The sequence below is a fragment of the Drosophila pseudoobscura genome, chromosome 4, assembly GCF_009870125.1.
Source record: "Drosophila pseudoobscura strain MV-25-SWS-2005 chromosome 4, UCI_Dpse_MV25, whole genome shotgun sequence".
NCBI lineage: Eukaryota > Metazoa > Arthropoda > Insecta > Diptera > Drosophilidae > Drosophila > Drosophila pseudoobscura.
The window spans coordinates 21,386,657-21,410,352 of record NC_046681.1 but is presented as its reverse complement, the minus strand read 5'-3'; the positions used below and the strand labels follow the sequence as shown (position 1 = coordinate 21,410,352).

At 42.5% G+C, this 23,696-nt stretch overlaps 3 protein-coding genes across 7 annotated transcripts; 1 reads left to right on the top strand and 2 right to left on the bottom strand.

Annotated features, from left to right (window-relative positions):
- Positions 1 to 869: 869 nt before the first annotated feature.
- Positions 870 to 2,415, bottom strand: LOC6902908 (uncharacterized). The gene is made up of 5 exons (XM_002132605.3): positions 2,194 to 2,415; positions 1,974 to 2,134; positions 1,729 to 1,917; positions 1,385 to 1,674; positions 870 to 1,209 (listed from the first exon to the last, which is right to left on the bottom strand). Exons 2-5 carry the CDS (start codon positions 2,124 to 2,126, stop codon positions 999 to 1,001), a joined length of 843 nt encoding a protein of 280 aa, XP_002132641.3. The 5' UTR covers positions 2,127 to 2,134; positions 2,194 to 2,415; the 3' UTR covers positions 870 to 998.
- Positions 2,416 to 3,595: 1,180 nt separating this feature from the next.
- LOC4817421 (uncharacterized) lies at positions 3,596 to 5,074 on the bottom strand. Of its 2 annotated transcripts, none has more exons than XM_015180505.2 (4): positions 4,764 to 5,074; positions 4,519 to 4,698; positions 4,159 to 4,448; positions 3,596 to 3,992 (listed from the first exon to the last, which is right to left on the bottom strand). In XM_015180505.2, the coding sequence occupies exons 1-4, from the start codon at positions 4,980 to 4,982 to the stop codon at positions 3,620 to 3,622; spliced, it is 1,062 nt and encodes a 353-aa protein (XP_015035991.2). In that variant the 5' UTR covers positions 4,983 to 5,074; the 3' UTR covers positions 3,596 to 3,619. The 2 variants fall into 2 exon arrangements, with proteins under 2 accessions (XP_015035991.2, XP_001356565.4); XM_001356529.4 differs by having other exon boundaries at positions 4,519 to 4,707; positions 4,764 to 5,071.
- A 2,420-nt stretch (positions 5,075 to 7,494) lies between these two features.
- On the top strand, positions 7,495 to 22,951 carry dl (REL proto-oncogene, NF-kB subunit dorsal). 4 transcript variants are annotated; one of them, XM_001356534.4, is made up of 10 exons: positions 7,501 to 7,738; positions 8,711 to 8,781; positions 16,453 to 16,839; positions 16,906 to 17,084; positions 17,144 to 17,538; positions 17,601 to 17,679; positions 20,178 to 20,285; positions 21,723 to 21,785; positions 21,856 to 22,472; positions 22,558 to 22,951. In XM_001356534.4, exons 3-10 carry the CDS (start codon positions 16,472 to 16,474, stop codon positions 22,867 to 22,869), a joined length of 2,121 nt encoding a protein of 706 aa, XP_001356570.3. In that variant the 5' UTR covers positions 7,501 to 7,738; positions 8,711 to 8,781; positions 16,453 to 16,471; the 3' UTR covers positions 22,870 to 22,951. The 4 variants fall into 4 exon arrangements, with proteins under 4 accessions (XP_015035988.2, XP_001356570.3, XP_015035990.2 ...); XM_015180502.2 differs by lacking the exons at positions 21,723 to 21,785; positions 21,856 to 22,472; positions 22,558 to 22,951 and having other exon boundaries at positions 7,495 to 7,738; positions 17,601 to 20,283; XM_015180504.2 differs by lacking the exons at positions 7,501 to 7,738; positions 8,711 to 8,781; positions 21,723 to 21,785; positions 21,856 to 22,472; positions 22,558 to 22,951 and adding an exon at positions 9,951 to 10,200 and having other exon boundaries at positions 17,601 to 20,283.
- Positions 22,952 to 23,696: the final 745 nt, after the last annotated feature.

The window sequence follows — 23,696 nt, the reverse complement described above, 5'->3', positions numbered from 1 at the left end:
AGTTGAGAGATGAGATGTGCTAGGGAAGCACACTCCACTCAACTCAACTCAACCTGTTTCTTGGCATTTTATTGTCTTTATTTTGAGCAGAGATTTTTGATTGTGGTTTATTTGATGCTGATTCCGCTTTTATTTTTGTTTGTGGGTTTGCTTGAAATGTTTGAGATGGTCAGTGAAATATATGTAGCAATACAATTAGAAGATGATACCATTGTTTTATGTATTTTTGTTTAATAGTTAATGATTTCAGAAATTTCTATGTTCTTTATGTGGTGCACTAATTAACATTTCCATTTGGCATTGGGGCATTTTTTAAAGAAAATTTTTCGATATTATTTTATTTATTTTGGAATACTTTTTTTATTACATTTCATCAGTGGTATAATACCTAAGCTGAAGAAAGCTAAAGAAAGGTAGTTATAGGCAATTGTTCGAGCAACAATTTATTTAATTTGTTACATTAATGTTTATACAAAATTGTGATGATGTGGTGTGCAGAAAATCGAAGAAAAAATACTAAGAAAATCTTCATTTTTCAATCGTTCAATCGAATATTTAAAGATGTATTTTATTTCCTCTGTTTCCATATATTTCTTTTCAAATCTTTTCTGCACAGCGAGCATTTATTGCTCAAATCGGCTTCGGCTTCTGCCGTTGCTCCAACTCCTCCTTCTGCAGTACTTTCAGCTTCACCTTTAAAGTTTTTCTAGTTTCATCCGGCTCCTCTTCTTCGGAAGAGTGTTTTCCGCAGAACCAAATGTCGAATATACATGAATTTTACTTACATGCTACTACATTCTACACGTAGCAGCATGTCATGTCATGTAGTTTATGCTGAACCAGTCTTTTGTTTAAAAAAAACAGCGGGCGATGAACAACAATTTTATTTCAATATTATTTTTATTTTTTTTGTCACTTATTAGTTTTTTTAGAATTTTAAATAATTTTTTTACACGCTTTTAGAAACATTTTTCAAACTGTTAGAAACTCCGTGAAACTTACTTCAGTTTAAGGAAGAATGGAAAGGCCTTTTGTATTGTTGGCTGGGGATTTCTCGACAAGCTTGTCGGCCAGAGTGTCTGAAAAACGGAGCTCGTGCCATTGCAATCCTGTGCTTTCTGTGCATTGAGAGAACTGTGATCCCTGGAGAGGTCCTGCAGTTGGTCTATCAATGGATGCATTTGTTGTTCGTTCTCCTTTAGCTCTTTGCTGTCATGTGGATTAGTTAAAATCGAAAGTTAGATAGGGAATTTTGAACGATATGGGGAATATAGTGAAACCTCTGTGGGACTAACAGTCAACAATGAGGTTCTAGTAAGGCAAACCAGTTGGCAACTGTCAACCAACTGAGGTTTCATTGTAACTAAGGATATAATGATATTACTCATTCCATTCCTCAGCTCTCTCCTTAAGTAAATCTATTTCATTCTGCATGATAATTATCATCTCAGATTTTAGCTGCAACTCCTTATTTAATCGTTGCTCCCTTAATTGGTTGCTTCTATCCGAACTTCTGAGCATTCTAGCCGCATTGACGAGGTCAGAATTTTTAAGCTTTAGTTGAAATACGGCCACCTCAGTCCGGGATATTCGATCCAGGACTTTACGCTGTTCCATCAGGGCGGCAGAGGTCTTTGTTTTTCTCTGTTCGGCCACAGCTTTTAGTTCTTCATTCTGTCACATAATAGCAGTATAGAATGGATTATATGCTGGCTCTATAGATCCTACCTCTTTCTTGCGTAAGTCCACTTCGTGCTGCAGCTGTTCCCTGTCGGCGGTCAAGCTGAGCATGGACGAGTGGACCTGGAGGGTTCTCATCTTGGACTCCATTACCTGCAATTGTAACTCGTTGTTCCGGTTCTCTGCCACCTCAATCATGACTTGGTACATATGCAAATTATTCGAGCTCTCCATTGCCTGAGATTTGAGGCTGCTTAAAATGGGGCTGCTCGAACACCATTTGGTTAACTCACTTTCTGCTTGTAATGCTCCTTCGTCTTCAGGAGCTTGCAGATCTCAAAGCCCCTGTTGTGCCATGCCCGCAAAATGATCGTCGCCGTTTTCTCGTTAGAGTCCATGAGCCTCTGGCATCCCTGACAGCCATCGGCTAGCCTCTCCTCCTGCATTTCGATTTCTTCCGAATATGGAACATTTTGATATGGGCAGAAGATATCACAAAATAATTTTACATACCTTCCAGAATAGAATTCCAGAACCTAACCTAACTCTCTCCCTCAAGATATGTAGATGTGGTATGGGGGGACAACTTGTAGCTTGACAAAGTCCAGAAGAAACTTCTAGATAGTAGTGCATATGTTTTTAGTTTATATTGTCTAAAAAACAATCTGTCTAACCAAGAAAGAATATAATGTGGGACAGTATTTTTCAGGAAAGAGTTTGTTTATATAGCCATAAAACTGAAAGACTACTTTATCAAAAATTCAGTCGCACAGCCATCCATCATGAGGTATGGGAACAAAGAGAGAAGCTTCAAAATACCGTCAACTATATGTGAGGAAGAGTGTTTTCCTCTAGGTCTCTAGAATCTTTATTCTGAAAGACCAAATCTTCTAACCAACCCCACTACCATCTAAAATTCAATCTCCTAGGCTTGATGAAAGTAGTTCTTGTTTGAAAATAACCAATTGGCAGAGCTCCTTCGACTCCAATAAGTCGGTTGTCATCTCGGATCAAAGCCAATCCTTCATAGAGGTTCCTTCAAAAACTGACAAGCCGACAATACTGCTATCTGCAACGAAAACTATCCCAACAATTATGCCTCAAACCAAAAGACAGCGATGGCGACAGCGCATGTCCACAGACAGTACCACGGTTCTATTCCCACCGTGGACAAGCAAAAAAATGATTAAATATTTTCTCTTTTTTCTTTTCTTAAGATCTTTTTCAAAATTTTCAATAATTTCTATAATTTTTATGAAATTACTGCAACATTTTTATAACATACGACTTTAATTGCACTCTTTTCGAACGACTTTTCGAATGGCAGGGAAAATCAACCCCCGTTGCAGTGCGTTGCTTCTGTGTGTGTGGCGGCAGCATTGGCTTGGCTTGTAATTCCCAAGTGCTTATTCGCGAGATGCACAGTATATATACGAGCTGCAATGCGATGTACTTCGGAAGTGTATTCTGTGATTGTTCTGTGCATCGATCGATAGATAGATAGTCATCTGTTTATCAGATCTGCTCAGTGCCGACCCTCCGTCACACCTTTGTTTCCCAGTAATTCTGCCTGGCATTGCTGTGGCAACATTGTTCTGGATTGGCTTTCCCGCTGCCTTTGCTAGCGACGACGGGTCGTTAGCAACAGACGCACGGTCATGCGCTGGTCCTCCACCACCCACTCCGCCTCGCGGACTCCAGTCATCTCCACGACTGGAGCACGCATAGGATGGGGCTCGGGCGGTGGTGCCGGTGCCGAAGCCAACAACAGTTGCCCACGTCAGCCATTTTCAAAATTTCTTGGTTAAGTAACTTTGTAGCTTAGCTTCGGATTTTCGTAATATATTTGCTGTTCAGAACACTTCCATGTACGCGGCATTGCCGAGCAATTTGCCCATTCTTTTGCTATTTAAAATTTTCGGTCATTCTAATTTTATTTTTATTTCGATCGCGATCGAAAACGTCCCAAAACCAACGAAACAATTTTAAACAAAGTAGGAATCTTAAACCCATTTTGCAACGCGTGCGAGTGTTGCCTCATCAATTTGGAGTGGGATTGGGTCGGCCAAACCATCGGGAACGCGGATGATCTGTTGCTGCTGTTGCGGCATTCTGTCGGGAAACTCTCGATTGAGGCGGATAATTCCTGCAGCTGTTCAATCAATGGACGAGTTTGTGGTTCATTCTCCTGCGGCTCATTGTTGCTGCTTTTGCTGTAGCGGCATTCGGCCGGGAAACTGTCGATTGCGTTGGATAATTCCTGCAGCTGTTCAATCACTGGACGAATTTGAGGTTCATTCATTGGCTCATTGCTTTCGTGTGGAATAGTTCGAATCAGGGGTTAAAGGACACTATATAAAGAAATGGAGAATACCGTGAAACCTCTGCTGGTTGTACAGAGTCCTTCGAAAAACTGGGACACAACCGTCGAAGCAGCAGAGATTTCATTGTACCCAGGGATATGTATGATATTATTACGTGTTCCATGCCCGAACTCTATCGTGAAGGAAATTTAATTCATCTTGCATAATGGTCATCCTCTCGTTCGCTTCCTCCAACTTTTTAGTCAGGCATTTCTCACTCATTTTGTACTTCATCTGCAACCAGCGGAGCAACGCGATTTCATTGACGAGGTTTGCATTATTCGTTCTTAGATGGTTCATAACGTCCTCCTCGTCCAACAGTCGATTTTCGTCATTACGCAGCTCCCCCAGGGCGGCATTGAGCTCTGTCTTTCTCTGGTCGGCCACAGCTTGGAGCTCGTCATGCTGTTACATAATAGCAGTATATAATGGATTATATGTTGGCTCTATAGAATATACATAGATGACCCCTTACCTCCCTCTTACGCATTTCCACTTCGTTCAGTAACTTTTCCTTGACTTCGGTCAGACTGGAGATGGAAGAGTGAAACTCTTCGAAGTTCAGATTGGACTTCATCAATTCCAGTTGAAGGTCGCTGTTCCGCTCGAGTTCCACCTGCTTCAGGGCCTTGCACATATGCACCGTGTTGTTGGTCTGTTTATACTGAGGTTTTAAGGTGCATAACATGGGGTAGAGTGACCACCATTCGGTTAACTTACTTCGCCTCTTAAATACTCCGTCTCCTTCTGCAAGTGGTGCATTTCTTCTCCTCTCTTGCGCCAGTCGCGCATCATGGCCCTGCTGAAGATCTTTAAGCTGTCCGATCTTTTCCAGTTCTGTGGACTTGGACTGGCAGCGTCTGCCATCGCCTCCTGCATGTCTAATCCCTCTGGCCATTGCCGGTTGGATGTACTCTGGCAGCGCTCTCGCTCGTCCATGTTTCCTCCAGGCGGGAACTTTCGGCTGGTTTTCTAGGAGAGCTCCAGATTTGTTGAGAGTTAAAGTGAAAGTATATTCAATGATATCTGTGCTTCGATGTGAATCCCTCTATTTCTCAAACAGGCCCCTCAATTAATCCATTTTTTGGGTGTAAGGTATTTCACAACGAATACCCGGAATTGGCCAAGGTCATTGGGGGTTAACTGGAGAATTGCACGCACACGGGGGCCGCCAGAACGATGTGGTCTCAAGGCCTTTTCGCCCAATCTGATTTATTTTGGTGGCGCTGTAAAGACTGTGGAGGACCCTACGAAGCAGGAGATTTCTACAACTGCTCCATAGGTAAAGGGAGCTCAATTGGTGGACGTCTTATGGAGAACAATGAAGATCAGGTTTTCAAAATAAATAATATTTCAATTTGGGGGCAAAATTTCCCTTTAACTTCAATATTTTAAGAGCCCGTCGACACAGGACAAGAGTTTTATAATAATTTAAAAAGAATTTATGACTTTACAGTTTCGTGGAATCGTTAAAACGCAATTTCCAGTCGTTATTAACCCACTTGCTCGTCGTATAGCCGCTTTGGAAATCTGAGACGTTCTGGCAGCAACAACTTTCCCCAAGGTCCTTCAGGCAGAGGCGTGTACCAGAGACTACCCTTAGGGGGGGTTTCTATATGGAACAACATTTCCCTAATACTAATCAATCATTTTGATCGGCGCTCCTGCTGTATCACCTTCACCATGAACCGTGGCCGCTGCCCCACAACAACAACATTGTAGGGTTTCTTACCCTGCCGCTGTCAAGGACACGTGTCGCAGGAAGTTCAAAGAGTTTAAATCGGCGAAGCACGACTACGACTACGACAACCGGAAAAATCAATAGTGTCGTATACCTAGGGTACATGAGTACATAGCAGAGACCCTTACCCAACCCTACCCGAATCGACTGTGCACGTCAAGCACGTGTCAGCTTAAACGCTGGGGGCAGGTGAGCCAGGGTGTCAGGGAGCTACACACCCAGCTCCTTTCCCCCCAGCAATAAATGGCAAGCAGGGACTGGACGAATATCGCGTGATTTTCATGAAAAACCCTCTGCAATTGGCTGTTGGGCTCTGCAGCGTGGGTTGGGACTCGACCGTTGTTTGATCGATGTCTGGACTCCATTAGCATGGAGTAATGGGTAATTGTTGTTGTTGTTTCAGGACTGCCCGAATCGTGCTATCAAGACATTGCAGGTTGGCTTAGGTTCAGTATCCCCATCTCGTGGCATTTGTTGTGGAATTTCAATACTACCATTTGACATAATTTCTATTTATTTGGCTTAGGTCATAGTGCCATATGTCTGAGTTCTGTCGCTTTATGTGGGAAATTTCGGCAATTTCCAGACTGTTGCATGACCCGAGTCTCAGATTTTGGAGTTCAGTTTTATTGATAAGGTTATCTCAGATTAAAGAGTGTGGGATTTGAATAATTTAGTTTGGAAACATTCACCATATCTGGCTTAGTAAGTGGGGATTCCCGGTTAAGTGTTGGGAAAAAATGCGAGAATGCACGAGTATGCAATATAAGAAATTATTCCACCTCCAAAATATCATATTAACTCAAGGGAGGTTTTACACGCATCATATACATATGTATGTATATATTTCCTGAAATTCCCATTATCTCAAGAACGTGACAAAAGCCTATGCATGTACATACATACATACATATGTATCTTATCTCCCTAGCCTTACCCACTAATGTCCCATTTTAAATCAATAATATTTGTACTATCAAACGACCACTAATCAGTACTACTTATAATATTTTCGCTGGTCGCAGTTGCTGCGTGCTGCTACCCCCCTTGGTGGATGAATCAGCAACTTATCAAATTCCATGGAAATTGGCATCCCGAATGCCAGAGTTCGTCCGGAAAGTGAAAGCAGCTCCGGCTAGAGCAGTGGTATGCTGAACACGGACCAAGTGAGTCACTTTGGGGGCTCTATCGGAGCTGAAAAATTTATGCCACAACAAATGCCGGCGCAGGATAATGTATCCTTTTTCCAGGAATCCGACGCTGAATCAGGCCTCTTCCAAGGGACGATTCGGGGCTGAGTCAAACACACAGATATTCGCTTTTCATTCATAAAACGCAGGAAAAGCTTTTCTGCGAGGATGAGTCACAGTCGCGCTACACTGGGAAAAATTTGTGTTCGCTAGGCTGCTGGTGCTGCGCCAAGACTTTGCCTGCTGCCCCCACAAAGGCCGTTTATTGTTTTGCTTTTGCATTCAGCTACGTGACTCAGCACAGCTGCTTCAGATCTTTTTCGTGACGCCACATTCTCTCGCTATCACTCTCCCGCTCCAGACTTAGATCCCTCTCTCTTGAGACAGCTTAAAAGTTTGATCTTTGTGTTTGTTTGTGCTTTGACAACAACCAACTCCCTCCCAATCAAGCCCGAAAGCTTTTGTCGAGTTTTGCGGTATTTTTAATGGCGTGTGTGTGTCTACGGTATTGAAAGTTTTGTTTTCTTTGCCGCCAGTCTTGAGTCTTTAATTCGCTGCCGTCGTGATCGGTTGTGCGTGTGTGGATCTGTAGCGTTACTAACTCTGTGCTCGTTTTTGTGTCTTGTCTTCTTTCGTTGCCATACAACGCTTTTGGTCGAAGAGAGTATCGCGCGCGCGTGCTTAAAGCTCTCTCTCTATCAGACTGTCTGTCTTGCGACAGTTAAAATACCAGAAAAAAACCTGTGCCCAGAGTGTTGAACAAAGTTTGTAGATAAAAATAAAATGAGAAGTACTGACAACACAAAAAAGATGCATGAAATGTATAATTGAGTTGAGCAAAGCAAGTTTCACTTGCTGGCAAAAGCAAAAGCAAAAGCAAAAGCAACCAACCAGCGCCACTCTTTGAACGAGTGCATGACAAAAGCCTCCAAAAGCCTTTTTTAACGGCACACGTATTGATAATTTCGATTAAAATTGAACGTTTTACCGATTAGATTACACGACGCACATCGACAATTTGTCGTCGTTGTTTGTGTCCCCAGTATTACCATAATAAAACAAAGTCAAAGCTGAAGAGATAGAGAGAGAGAGAGACGCGACATACGTATGGCGGGGTGGGTAGGAGAGCAACAAATTAAGAAAATTAAATCCGCCGCCACTGTTTAAAAACAAAAACAAAGCTGATGATGATCGCATAAGCATAAAGCCCGGAATTCCCTAGAAGAAATAGACGTCATTATAAAATTGCGCCAGAAGAGCGACCGATCGATCTCTCTCTCTGTCTGTCTGTCTCTCTCACGTTTGGCTGCTCTCGCTTTCGTCTTGGCTTTTGCTGTAGTTTCTGTTCTCTCTCTCTCTGTCTCTCTGGATATTTCTTTTGATATTATCGCACTCTGTTCTCGTGCTCGTTTTTCGCGCAAAAATTATAAAAAAAAACAGAAAAAAAAGATTATTTATCTATATAAATAATATACAAACCGGTTTCTGTAATAGTTGCTGTGACTGTGCCTGTTCCTGTGCCCGTGTGTGTGTGTGTTTGTGTGTTTCTGTGTATTAACATTAAAAGGAATTTTTGTTAACCATAAATAAATGGCTTATTTAGCATTTAACTTATTTACATAACGGCACTTATGAAGGCATGGCGGACAACTAAATATATAAAGGAAAATAAATAAATAAGTGTATAAGGAAAAATCTACATACAAGTGTATTAAATAGTTCGCGTTAATTTTCAGGTTCTTCTCATCTGTAATCCACTCGAGTGATCAATGCCTATAACACGTTGTCAGCTCACTCCTTGATTCAGGTGAGTCCCCACACCACGCCCCACGACCCATCCAAGTCGAAAGATTAGATAACTTCCTCTGGGGAAATCCTAATGGGATTATTACGATTATTAACATATTTCTTGGTACAGAATTAAGCTATGGGCTATCTATCAGCTATTTTGTCAGCTTGAATGATTCCTTGAATTTTTCTACAACTATGTATAATTTCAAAATAATTATTTAAACCTTATGATATGGATACTGTTCCATTACATTGCAAAGGTAGATCCATATATCCATCCATCCACGAAACAAATAAGCAAACATTGAAAACAAAAACACTGTTGTGTACAGATGGTAAAAAATGATCAAAAAATAAAAAAAAAACGGGGCAGAAATTGGTAGTCAAATTCCCTTTTGCCATAATTTAATGATACAATTTTCTATGGTCTTTATTCAAATGTTGATTTGAGCTTACAAAAATATGTACATATGTATGTAGGTAGGTAAATAAACAGGAAATCTCGTGAGTTTTCACTATATATTTTACATTCATTTGTTCCCATTTACCTTTGAATGTGTAATCGTAACAAAACAACCAGCTGCTTCGAAATTTATGTGCGTGTTTCTGTTATCCTCCAAGCGAACAGAACCAAACCCATCCTAATGGGATCAGGATTGTAGAATTGCATAGGCATAGAAATTCCTCAAAACAATTGTTCGTTGAAATTCCTTTTGCAGTGTAACTCCAAAAGCTTTCGGGGTGGCCCTCTCTCTCCCTCTGCACTACAACTGCAGCCCCCTTCTGCGCATTAAATATTCTACCGTTAATACAAACGATAAACCGAAACAATAACCAAAACACCTGTGTATATGGCAGCGCAGTCGCTGTGCTGCTTCCACCTGTCTCTTCCCTCTGCCCTCTGCCAGCGCTGGCTGTCACAAACGAAAGTTTCTTACGAGCACATGAATGTGCATGGTCATGTGTGTGTGTGTGTGTGTGTGTGTGGCGGTGGGAGGTGGGGGGAAAGCTTTTTTGTCAATTCGCTTTCAGCACAGTTCAGTTCAGTTGAGTTCGGTTCGCCTCTTCCTCCCTCCTTCCACTCCTCTACACTGCTTCGGGCGACGGTCTCTCTCTGCCTTAGACTTGCATTTGTTTTTCCGGCAAGTCCAACAGCAGAACAGAACCGAGAGGTTTTTCAATTGCTTCATTCTAAGATCGACTCGATGCGTTTGCGGTTGTGCTGACGGCTAACAGCTTACGGTATTATTTCCCTTTCGTTACGTTTCGTTGTGTTTTCTCGATTAAGAAGACCGAGTCCAAATCACAACTTTATATTAAATAATATTTCTTCGAAAAAACTGGCCACAAAAATTGTTGTCGTGTGAGTCGTGTGCGGACAAAAAAAATCTCTCATCATGTGTTAACTGGTACTGGTCCTTGGCTTAATTTACAGGTAATTATGGAGTGGAGAGGCTTTCAGCTAATTCAGTGTAATTTTTAAAACTGCAAATGGAAACCGGCTGCTTTGCTGACTCATAACCAAAGTGCTGAAAACGAGTGAAAAACATCAGAGAAAACCACAGGCGTTTATTTTTTAGCAATGTCATCTACGATATTCAAAGCTTGAGTGTACGTTGATTGTGAGTGCTTACAGATCTAAGGCGAAGTCAATAGTTGATGCTGCCCATTCCCCTTCCCATTTCATTGGTAGTTTCCCCGTATGCTAATCCCGTAATGATTGATACAGTGCGGCGGAGGTCGTGGGTAAGGCCCTAGTTCTGCAAATTATCCGTCACTAGGAATTCTATTTCTATTGTTAGTAAATCTGTAGTGTTTGTGGATGGAAGAGTGAAATATCCTATCAAACAGAACATTATAATTGCGAAGTGATGGGATGGATAATTTATATTTGCCGATCCCTCTAAAGTATAGACCAACCTATAGACCAGAGATCTGCCTCTAAATTATTGCCGGAAATATTTACTGGTATCTAAAATCGTCATACTTGTAAAACTATTCTGTTCTTTCTTTTTCCTCGCTTATTCCCTATATCCCTTAAATTGTATTATCATAGTCTTTTATTAGTAGTTAATTGTAGTGAATAGACTCTATGAGGTCTTTATTCCTATGTCTAGTCTTCAAGTGCAAAATAGTAATTGTATTCGTGTATAAAAACCCACTAGAAACCGAACAATTGAACTAATTGAACTAAACGATTTAAGTCAAAAAGTTATTAAATATTATGTTCTATACTCAAATATTTAAATTCTCCATAAATATTCGTGAATCTCTTCCTGTATACTATAGTAAATGTGTAAACCGGCATCTTATACTCGTAGATTCCTAGATTCGGAACTAGTTCCATCGATTTGTCAGCATAACAGTTATTTATTTTTATTCGAGCTGTAAATTGCTTGACGCCAACAATCGTTAAACAACATTTTGTGTCTGTCTGTGTCTGGCTGTGTCTTTTTGGCCTGTCTGGAAGATTTGGTAACTCGTTTTCAGGGGCGGCCTAAGAGTTGAGGAATTTTTGCAGCTGCTGCTTCTACTTTGATGTTGATGTTGATCTTAATCTTAATTTGTAGTGCTGGCGCCAGAAGAACCTTTTATTTGTGTTTTTTTTGGGGGGGGTATTAAAATTGCATAAAATTAGCATATTAAATGATCGAAACGAAATGTTTTTATTTGATTTTGTTTATTTACTTTTCCACTTTTTGCCAAAAAAACGATCGAGTGTCCGGCTCTGCTGGCCGGTGGAGGGAAACATTCTTTTATTAATCAATTTTATGGTTGCGAAATCCATACGCGCTTAGTTTTTGTTTAGTAACAATTTATCAGGTGGCATTCGCGGCAGATAGAGTGATGGGAGCGTGAGTTCTACGAGGAAGGAGGCTTTATCAGTCCATTAAATATTCATCACGCTATCATCGCTACTATAGGGGTATTGCAGTGTATTCTCTATTCTATTTATATATTCGCAATCTCCCGCCTGTTATCATCGAGCCGTGTTTTCGGTGGGTATTTATACGCCTCTCCACCTCGGCATTATCTGTCTGAGCGATACGCTTTTCTGGCCATATCTGATGGGTCTAAACGGTAGCGCATTTGCTTACCTGCTAACGGGCATAATAATCTAATCTCTATATGGTTTCGATCATAAATTGTGTATGGAATTTATATTACAAATATATATGTATTTGCCCATATAATTGTCACCAGAGCCCTCTGGCGGTGGATCTAGAAATCGATTTGAGTTTTCCCCGAAGTCCTAGGCGGTAACTGACCTATTCCTGTCGTGCCTTTTCCCGTGGGGGGAATAGTCACGCATTCGGTGAATGATTTCGCCCACACGAGTGAGTGGCACACGAGCGAATTCCTGACATATTTCCATATTATTCTAGTACATATATCCCCTAGTAGATCCCATATAGATTTTCTCTGTGACTCATGGTGTTTCTTGGAAAGACTCAACCCGCAATATTTTGTTTATTAAAAATCTGCACAGTTCATTTTGGCATACGTACCGTACCCTATAGGCTATATGGATTTGTGTTTCCCATTCCCCCAGCATAAATCTAATTATTATATTCTTTCGAAATCGTCAGAGAGCTTTCAAGAAACTGGCGCCAAACAAGTGCCTTTGGGATTTTTGTTTTATTTTTTCGTGGCTATTGAAACGGAAATGCCAATATACCTTAAAGCCAAGCCATATGCCTGCTGCATACGATATATACCTAGGTATATATAATATATGCAGATGTGGGTCTGGATGCACTTGAATAAATTGTTTATTGTCAATACAAACAAAATAAAACAAACAGTTGCGCCTCCCTGTTGATGCATTTTATGGTAATTCTCAGATACCTTTGCATCTTTTTTCTTAGATTAGACGCATTTGTGCAATTTCCTTTTAACGAAATGTGACTCAGATTTGATGGGATGTTAGATATTGCATGCATACAGAGAGCAATGTATTTAGGCGTTTAAATTATCCTCAGATTGTGGTCTCCCGCGATAATTGGCTTGGGGTCACCATTTCTGTTGTATTTCATGTGCGTTTGCGGTCACTAAATCACCAATCATTTTATTCTCCTAAAATAAGTATATTATTTGGTTGGTGAATCATTTACTTTACTTTTTTTTCTGTCGATATTGACTGCTTATTCTCTCCATAAACGCCATTGTGGCCTTGAGTTGTAAAACGTGTTATACCATTATCTCTAATCAGATTACTGCTTTCAATCGCTTTCAATCTATCCATTGATTACCAGCTAAAACCAAAGTTTATTGACATCGGTAATTAAGTTTTCATTTCATTTTCATCCGTGGTATATATGAGTATATTCCCCTGACCAAAAATTGGGACACTGCCGCGAGACGACAAATGAAAATTCCTTGAAAGCGGCAGCAATAAATACACGACACGACAGAATATTCACATCCCATCGCATAATACTATATGTATAAAATTTTTAACAAATTAAGGAAAATAAAAATAGCAGAAAGCTTCTCCTCTACGACGACAGCGCCGAAGACGACAAAACTTTTGCTTGTCAGAGGCAGGCGTGCATAAAGAATTCTGTGTGTGGTGTGTGTTTTATTTTTTTCTCTCGAAAATCATTTTGCTCGGTTCAGTGTTCAGACATTAGGCGAGTACTCAAGACGCGTTTGCTCTGTGTGTGGCGTGTGTGTTTTTTCGGTCAACTAAAGAAATATTTCTCATTATAGATATTATATATACAGAAAGTATATAGAGATATAGAGAGACACTCTCTGTGCGAACAAAAACCTTAAACTCTGTGTGTGCGAACCAGTGAAATTATGCTTTGAATATAAATTATAGATATCTGTTAAAGCTGTAAGATATTATACTCTAAAGAAAACTCCGAATCGACATCTCGGTGCGTGGTTTTAGACCCTTTGGCAAGCAAATTTTGCTGTTTGGCCGTGATAAGTGAAAGGTGATTGATTTATCTTTGAAATAATCATATATGTAGTATTCGTACTTTAACTAGATCTTATTTATTTTATATACACATTACATTTGTTGGCTTCAATCCAATTGGCTTTTCAAAATCGCTTTTCAAAATGCAAATAGTTTCGTGACGTAATCTCTGCTTTAATCTTTTGTGCAATATGCGAAATTTTGAATCGAATTTATTCTTTTCGCGACCATTTCACAATATATGGATTACTGACAGCACGTGGTGCTTTTTTGTTTGTTTAGTTTTTTGCCAGTTCAAAGGAGAGACTTTTCCCCATTTAATCATGACTGGTGTCCTCTCTACGGGACAGTTGGTAGGTTCGGGCATGATTTATATTCCGAAATGCTATAATTGACGCACAAAAAGCATTTGACAGCTGCGAAAAATATGATCGGAAAATCGAATTCTTTTAGGGGACAACACATGTACATATACATAGATGTAGATAATGCTGAACTAAATTAGAGATAGTTCTTTCAGGAGGGAATGATTATATGTATGCACATAACGTACGTATATATGCCTATTTGATGGGTCTTTTTTAGTAAATACTTAATACCGATACTTTGGTTTGAGTTCTGTTAATAATCTTCACCCTCGAGGCAGTGGATACATGGTCCCTGCGTAACAAGCTTCCGCTTTGGAAGCCTTTGCAGCACGTCAATGTCCGTAAAATTCTTGGTACAACTCATTCGGAGAAAACACCAAATAATGCATGATTCTAGGGTTTAATATTTAGGTTTGTGTTATACTTAATGTAATGAGGCATATTCTGTACAATCTGTGCAGGGATTACTTTTAAGAAACGACAAATGAGTCATCTTTCATATTGTATGATACATACAAGATACGACAGTATTTTATGATGAAGATGTACTCTGAATGACTGAATGTTTCATGTGTTGTATTCATCCGGAGTTCATTTACCCTACCAAAATGAATTCAAAATAAAGTGCTGATTAATTACCAGATTCAGTGGCAGTTTGAGTCTGAAATTTATCAGTTCACTTTTCCTGCATAAGAAGCACGATTATTCAGTTTATAAATATATAAAAATCAATAGGTTTATGAGCAATACATGCAATATAACGGGATGTGTAACATCCAATGTATAACTCACAGAATTCCAATGAATTCGAGTCCTGTTTAAGAACTCTGTTGTATACGATGATTGGGAAAGAAATACATCCGCTACAGAAAATCAATCACAAATTGGCACACGTTTTCATCAGTAATTTGTTCGGTTTGTGTTTTTCTACCCCATGGGTTCGGTTTAGGTCAGATCAGAGCAGATCAGACCAATGCACGGATGGACGGGCATTAGTTTTGTCAGCCATTGACGTCTTCTAGCGATGGCAGACCAGACCAATGTCTAGACATGAACAGAGAAGCAGAGCAGCAGAGAGAAAACTCTGAGGTCATACAGCAGCATACTACTTTCTATACATATGGATAGTCCCACTATATATTATCTGTATATCGGAATGATCACTAGAAGCAGCGTTGACAATGCCCCCATCCCAGACCATCATTGATAAAAATGTGTGTTTTGTTTGGAACGGACCAAACTCTTGCCAAAAGAAAAGCTCCAAGCTTCGAGGAGGCCAGTCCGCGATCCGCGAGGCGATCTATATACAGACTATATGTACATATAAATGTGTATATATACTTCTACCTGATATATAGAGTAGAGGCATATTCATCCTCTCTCTCTCACTCTCTCTCTGGGAGGATGGTGGATTTTGTCGCTTTGTGGCCGCAGTCGCGTTACGCGTTACGCAAAATGTTATTTTTAAACAGCGCACCCGGAGCGCTGTGGCCGGACCAGACCGGACCCGTGCCCGTGCCCGTGCCCGTACACGTACCCGGCCAAAAGGAAAACACACACGCACACGTGTACATCCCACTGCAGTCTGCAGCAGAATTCGAACGAAGAAATATACAACAAATACAACACTTAATGACCCCCAAATAGTGCAATTAGTATTGTCGGAATATTGTACACAAACGCCCACACACACACCGCCCACCGCCCACCGCCCATCCGCTGGTCGGATAATGCGAGTATCTATCTCTCGGGCAGAAGAGAGTTCTTTCAGATATTCAGTTCCATGCCAGACGCTTTACGGTGCGGTTCGTCATAGTTGGTGTCATATCTAGATATAGGAACGGCTACATAGGAGTATACCTCCTGTAGCTACATATAACTAGCGAAAAAGTACAACAACTTGAACAAGTGATTATTTTTGGTTAATATCGTCATCGTCTGGCGGTGTCTGGCAGACGTGCCGTTTCATTTTCCTTAACAAAGATTTCTTGAAGGCAGAAAAAGGTCTGTCTACGGAATGAAATCGGCACAACATTTAAAAGAATCATACATATATGCCAAGCAGGGTACATGAAAACCAATCCTTAATGAGTGTTGAGTATTTCATCTTCAGAGATTAACATTCACAAAAAGTAAAGATACAGATAGAAGGAGAAAGCATCGTATTTCCTTAAATGTTCATATATTCTTCATAGATAAGTTATTATTTATATAATTATTACATCTTCTTAGAGGAGACAACTTGAAGCACAAACTACATAAATAATGAACAAATTTATTTGTTGCCTTTAAAAATATAAAATTTGCTAATTTAAATTGTTAAATGAAGACTTTAAGAAAAGATGTATCAAATCTATAACTAATTTATTTCTCCCTTTTCTTTTTCCAGTTAATATTTTGGCCACGAAATGTTTCCCAACCAGAACAATGTTGCCGCTGCCGGCCCTGGTGGTCCGGCGGTCGATGGGCAACAGAGTCTCAACTACAACGGACTGCCGCAGCAGCAGCAGCAGCAACAACAACAGCAACAACAACAACAGCAACAATTGTCACAGTCCACGAAGAACGTGCGAAAGAAACCGTACGTCAAGATTACGGAGCAGCCGGCGGGCAAGGCCCTGAGATTCCGATACGAGTGCGAGGGTCGTTCGGCAGGTTCGATTCCCGGCGTGAATTCCACGCCGGAGAACAAGACGTACCCAACCATCGAGATTGTCGGCTACAAGGGACGAGCCGTAGTTGTCGTCTCCTGCGTGACCAAGGACACACCCTATCGGTGAGTGCAATGGGAGTTCTATGCCTGATCTGTGGATATTCATTTGTGGCCTCTTTCTTTCCACAGTCCCCATCCGCACAATCTGGTGGGCAAAGAGGGCTGCAAGAAGGGCGTCTGCACGCTGGAGATCAACAGCGAAACCATGCGAGCCGTGTTTAGCAATCTGGGTATTCAGTGCGTCAAGAAGAAGGACATCGAGGCGGCCCTCAAGGCCCGCGAGGAGATACGCGTCGATCCTTTTAAGAGTAAGATACAGATATCTTCTAAGTATCTCACTCTATAATACTTCTTTCTGCCTTTACAGCGGGTTTCTCGCATCGTTTCCAGCCCTCGAGCATCGATTTGAACTCGGTCCGATTGTGTTTTCAAGTATTTATGGAGAGCGAACAGAAGGGACGCTTCACCTCGCCCCTGCCGCCGGTCGTCTCCGAGCCGATCTTCGACAAGAAGGCCATGTCCGATCTGGTCATCTGTCGGCTGTGCAGCTGCTCGGCCACTGTGCTGGGCAACACCCAGATCATCCTGCTCTGCGAGAAGGTGGCCAAGGAGGACATCTCGGTGCGGTTCTTCGAGGAGAAGAACGGACAGAGTGTGTGGGAGGCTTTCGGTGATTTTCAGCACACGGATGTGCACAAGCAGACTGCCATTACCTTTAAGACGCCCCGATATCATACGCTGGACATCACAGAACCAGCCAAGGTATGTCCATCCTGTCGCTCTTTGAGGAATTACCAACTAAATTGTCAACTTCGATTTCGCAGGTCTTCATTCAGCTACGTCGTCCATCGGATGGAGTCACCAGCGAGTCGTTGCCCTTCGAGTACGTGCCATTGGATTCAGGTAAACACACTTTCTGGAACCTTCACCGGCACCTCAAGCGGAAGCCGGACGAAGATCTCTTTCAGCAGATCCTCACGTTGGATGCCAAGCGGGAGGCGCCCACGATTGAGGTCATCGATTTGGATACACCCAAGTTGGAGGAGGTACAGCAGTCGCCTCTAGAGGTGTCTGTTCCAGATCAGATTATAATTGAGGAGGAGGAGAAGGAGGCAGATCCTGCGGCATCTCCTGTGGCAGATCCCGTGGCATATCAAACTGTGGCAGATCAAGTTCCTCAGGATATGGAGGCAGCAGATGCCAATGACGATGCCGAAGCCGATGCCGAGGCTGAACGTCTTCGCTCGGAGCAGGAGAAGGAGATCGATACGATCATTGACGAGAAGGTGCGGGAGCTGGAGCAACTGGAACTGGGACAGCGCCTCGAGCCACGGCCCCTGACAGCCAACGACAAGATCACCGAATGGATGAAATCGAACGAGATCGAACAGCAGCCCCACGAGCCGAGCCCCACACAAGTGGAGGGCGATGTCCTTGACTCGGCCATCGAGGCGCAGCTGCAGGCCACAGACGAGGACAAGACCCTCAACGAGCTGCTCGAGCAGGTGGCCGAGCTGGACGAGATCTACACGGACTACAAGGTGCAGCGAGACACCTACAACAACACGCTGCAGAACGAGCTGTCTGGCAGTGGCCTGGAGCAGGAGTTGGACCGCGGCCATCCGCCCATGCAGGTGGAGGACAGCTTCGATGATGCCGCCACCTACACGAGTCTGCAGATTGCCTTCAAGAATCCCGTGCTCATACCCATGGACGATATCATGCCGCCAACACCGCCCATGTCACAGTGTGCCCCGGAGGATGCCCATCAGCATTACGATCCCGTGGAGATTAATTCGCAGTCACTCACATCGACCCACAGGCCGGTGCCTCCGATTCCAGTTGCCACCACGACCACAACACCGTTGCCCGTGCACGTGACAGCTCCGGAGGAGGAGAAGCTGCCGCCGCTGCCACCCAAGAGGATACGGAAACAGGATAGCAATGCGGAGAACCGTTCCATCGAGGCCAACACCAAGCCAGCGGCAGCGCCAGCGGATTCCCTGCCGCCCACCAAGCGCCTGCCGCCAGCTCCGACGCCCAAGAATCCCAATTTCAACACCCTGCCCCGTCAGAAGAAGCCCGGCTTCTTCTCTAAGCTCTTCTCGCGGCGCAAGAGCAAGCCTGACCTAGCCCAAACCCCAGCCGACAGTTGCTCCCACCTGGACTCGAAGACCAACAGCCGGGAGCCCAGCATTGGGCACTTCAGCATGCACGATCCGATGAGAGCTTCGCTGAGATCATCGAAGAGTGCGGTGGCTCCCGCGCAGACGTCCAACAAGTCCAGTCCGGTCAAGACGGGAGGGGCCAAGAAGCCCCTGAAGCTGGGCAAGCCCGTGGGCAGGAGTGTGAGCAGTGCGTCGTGCAAGCGGCCGGCCTATCTCAACGCCGATGTGGTGCACATACCTCTGAAGGGCGACAGCGCCAACAGCCTGCCGCACCACTCGCCCATGGAGGCCTACTCCCAGTCCAGCACCATTACGGTGGGCGGTGCATTGGATAGACGCACTGCCTCGGCCCTGCAGCTGGCCGAGATCCCCATTCTCGAGGGCGGCATGGAGCTGGTGGCCATTGCCGACCGCCAGAGCCTCCACAATTTGGTCAGCTCCATCGAGGGTCATTTCAACGTTCAGCTGGATCCCAATCTGGACTTGACAGAGGCGGAGCACTTTGCCCTGTACACGAGTGTGCCACCCCTGGCGGCGGCCAGCGAGTTCGATGAGACCTCCGCCTACTATGCCCCCGTCGATGCTGGGGAGATCCTCACGCCTGAGCAGGTCGCCAAGCGCCTGGCGGCGGCCAATGGCCTGATCTAGGAAGAATCCTCAATCCAGGAGGGAATTTGTTATATTTTTTTTAGGAATACGAAGGAAGGAAATCCAACGACTAATCTAACGATCGGGGAAATGAAACCCAAACGGGGGTTCAAATTTTTCAAAGAAATAAGCCCCAAGCTAGAGAGGAGGAACACATGGCTCCCTCATCTCTCCATGGCGAATATTTAAGGAAAAAAACACCCCGAATAGACCCATAAATTGTCCATTTGTCCACTTGTCGGAGGGCGGCTGAAAGTATCTTTCGGCACAGAGGTCCTCCAAATTTTGTATTTGTTTTAGATTTGATAATTGTGCTAAAAGTATCCCCCCCCCCCGAACTACCTAAGGGGGAATACTCGTATTTTGTAAGCGATACAGCCGCCTACAGACCCAGATAGAAACATTTATTTTGTGCTGGGTGAAAATGATTTGTTATTGTCCAAGGTCTCAAGAGAGAGACCTGCAATTTTGTATTTAAGCGAAATCTCTCGATGATTTCCCAGGAATCGGATATCGTATATCCTGTATCCTAAACCGCAACAACAGCAACTGCAACCAACCTTTGTGTATATTTTGTTTTTGTAGATCCAGCACACCTGAGGCGGAAACGTCAGAAGACTGGCGGTGATCCCATGCACCTGCTGCTGCAGCAGCAGCAGAAGCAGCAATTACAGAACGATCATCAGGATGGCAGTAAGTTGTTACTTGTAGACTCTCTGTCCTGTCCTCCTTCTACCTACCGAACATTCTGGTGTTGGGTCCTGTCTCCCTTTCCTTTTTCGTGGTGCTGGTTGTCTCTGTCTATGCCTTTTAAGGGAAGTGGTTTTTTACTGTGTGTTGGAATCGAATCGAATTTCCAATTTGATTGGAAATAACTTTGTCTTGAGATGTCCAGACATCACAAACTGATCCTACCTAATCGAATATATGATGTATTATATGATATTCGTATATTTGATACTTGTTTTCGGTATACCAAAGACTTAACTTAACGATTCATCTTCTCTGATGATGTATTACTCGAATAGACTATTAGAAAATATTAGAAAGCACTCATTTAACGCACTCAGACACACACACGAAACACTAAACGATATGAGAGATACCTACTATATATATTTGATATATTGATATATAAATCTAGTCAAAATTATAGCAATACCTACAATTGATGCTGTGGTTACAGAAATTATTGATTTGAAATCAACTAAAAACAAAAAACCCTTTGTCGCTCTTCTACTCGTTTACATGCGAAAGATACAATTTGATATTTTTATATATAATGAAATGGAAAAACAAATATTTTATATAAAATATTTTAGTTTAATAAAACAGAAAACAAAAAACTATAAAATGTTGAAGCGAATACTGTTCGAATACTTTAAAAAGTGGTTTTCATTTGCACTGAAAAGGTTTTGTTTCTAGAATGAAGTAAGTTTTGCTCAGGGTTTTCCGGGTTTGGCAAGGAAGTTCCTTTTTTTTCCTCTGAGTAAGTTTTTATCTGCAGTTTCCGAGTGCCTCTTGAACAATGTTGTTTTGAGTTTTGTTTAAGTTTGATATAAAATTTTATTGCATGATAGATATTCTTCCTTTAACTCTGGGCCTAACCTTGTTTTAAGCTTGTTTTTTTTTAACAAATTTAATATTTATACATTTTTTGTTGTGTACTTAGGATAAACGTAAGAATTTGTGACATTGTTGTATACATTTTCTCTGTAATTTCCCTCTTGATTGATGTTTGTTGTGCACCTGCTTGTGGCTTTAATAATTAATTTTGTATAGACCTTTAATTAATATTCTTAGACCCTCTTTCCCCCACCTTGTTGTTTTCATAGGATAAAAAGCCATCGGCAAGAGGCTTGATTTTTCACCATTTTTGTATACAATATGAGCTTAAAATTCTCACTAAAGTTGGGGTAGACTTCTTCTGCCGATGCTGTTTTAACTTAAAGAAACTTAATTAGCTGCTTGGTTTTTGTGGTTTAAAATTTAATAATATTTTGTCATGTTGTTCTTCTTTTATGGCTTTTTTAACTAATTGTATTTTTCGGCTTGGCTGTTTTATTTAAATGTGTTATTTATTCAGTGTTTTGTAATGCCTACAATTATTTTTTTATCTGCCCTGTTTAGGACAGAACAACATGAACTGTTGGAATGCACAGAACATACCGCCCATCAAAACGGAACCGAGAGGTGAGTGAGATTACCTTCCCTCCGGATGGTTTACCGTATCCAGTATATTTATAATCGTTGTCATCTGCAGATACCTCACCGCAGCCCTTTGGCTTATATCGGGCGCCGCCAGAGTTGACGCCTTCGCCACAGCCACTGTCGCCGTCGAGCAATTACAATCACAACAGCACGCCCTCGCCCTATAATCTAGCTGCCACGCCCACCAATGGACAGCAGCAGATGATGTCGCCCAACCACCCACAGCAGCAGCAGCAGCAACACCAGCAGCAGCCACAGCAGCAACAACAATATGGTGCAACAGAGTTGGGCAACAGCTACAATCCCTTTACGCAGCAGGTCCTGGCACAGCAGCAACAGCAGCAACAGCAGCAGCAGCAACATCAGCAGCAGCAGCAGCAACAACAACAGCAGCAACAACAGGCTATGCAATTCCATGGCAATCCCTTTGGCAACACTGGCAGCAGCCACTGGGAGACCAAGTTCTCGGCGGCGTCTGTGGCTGCGGCAGCAGCAGCGGCGGCAGCTGCAGCACCCGCCACCAACACCAACAACACCAACACCAACAACAACAGCAACAATCTTAGCAATCTCAACAATCCCTTTACGATGCACAACCTCCTGACATCGGGCGGTGGCGGAGCGGGACCAGGCGGCAGCCTACAATGGAATTTGACCACAAATCATTTGGTGAGTTATCATGAGAATACGTCTTTGATCCTATTACGGTGTCAGCTATATCTTTAATCATTTAACTTGATGTCTTTGTCTCCAGCACAATCAGCACACACTCCACCAGCAGCAGCAACAGCAGTTGCAACAGCACCAGCAGCAACATGCCCCGTCCATGCATCAGTATGATAACGGATCCAACAATAACCCCAACAACAACAATACCAATAATAACAGCAACAACACCAATAACAATAACACAAATGCGAGCAACCAACCGGATAACGGTCCAACGATCAGTAATCTACTCAGCTTCGACAGCGAGCAATTGGTTCGCATCAATTCAGAGGATCAGCAGATACTGCGCCTCAATTCGGAAGATCTGCAAATATCCAACCTATCGATATCTACGTAATACCTTAAAGAACCAATAAACAAATAAATGAGGAAGCAGAGGAGGAGGAAAATAATTAAGCATTAACCCTTATCGACCTGGTCGTCATGAAATTGATTGTTTTAGTGTTTTTAGTAATTAATTTTAAATGAAAATTGTAAAATGTGTGTTTTTTTGTAGGTTTAGTGTTCTTTTAAATATGAATAAATCAATCGTTTTAGAAGTATGAATAGCATTTCAAAATGGTCTTAACTTATTTTAACAAAATGTATGGAAAGCTTTCTAAAGGTTTTTTTCAATAGACTGCTATCGGAAGAAAGGACATTCATCTCTTCACTATTTTCGCAAAAAATCATCGGCCTCATTTTCGAAATCGAGATTTTGAGGCCGTTGGACAGTGTGGACCCTCACGATCCTGGAAGAGTTGGTCCTGCACCGATCTGGCCCTATTTGTCTGAGATATAGCCCTCCGAAGATTTGGATTTGCATATTATTAAAATACTGGTTTTTTCTGTAGGCTATATCTCTGGTTTCCAGCGGCCGATCGGGGCGTGGCATGTCTTTTCGAGACCGGGAGAGTCCTGCCAGTCGACTGCCATCGGAAAATAGGACATCCATTTTTTCACGATTTTCGCAAAAAATCATGATGGTTACATCATTAAATTTGCTAAAAATCGGCCTCATTTTCGAAGTCGAGATTTTGATGCCGTTCGACAGTATGGATCCTCGCAATCCTGGGAGACATGGTCCTGCACCGATCTGGCCCTATTTTTCTCAGATATAGCCTTCCGAAGATTCGGATTTGCACATCGTTACAATACTGGTTTCTTCTGTAGGCTATATCTGTG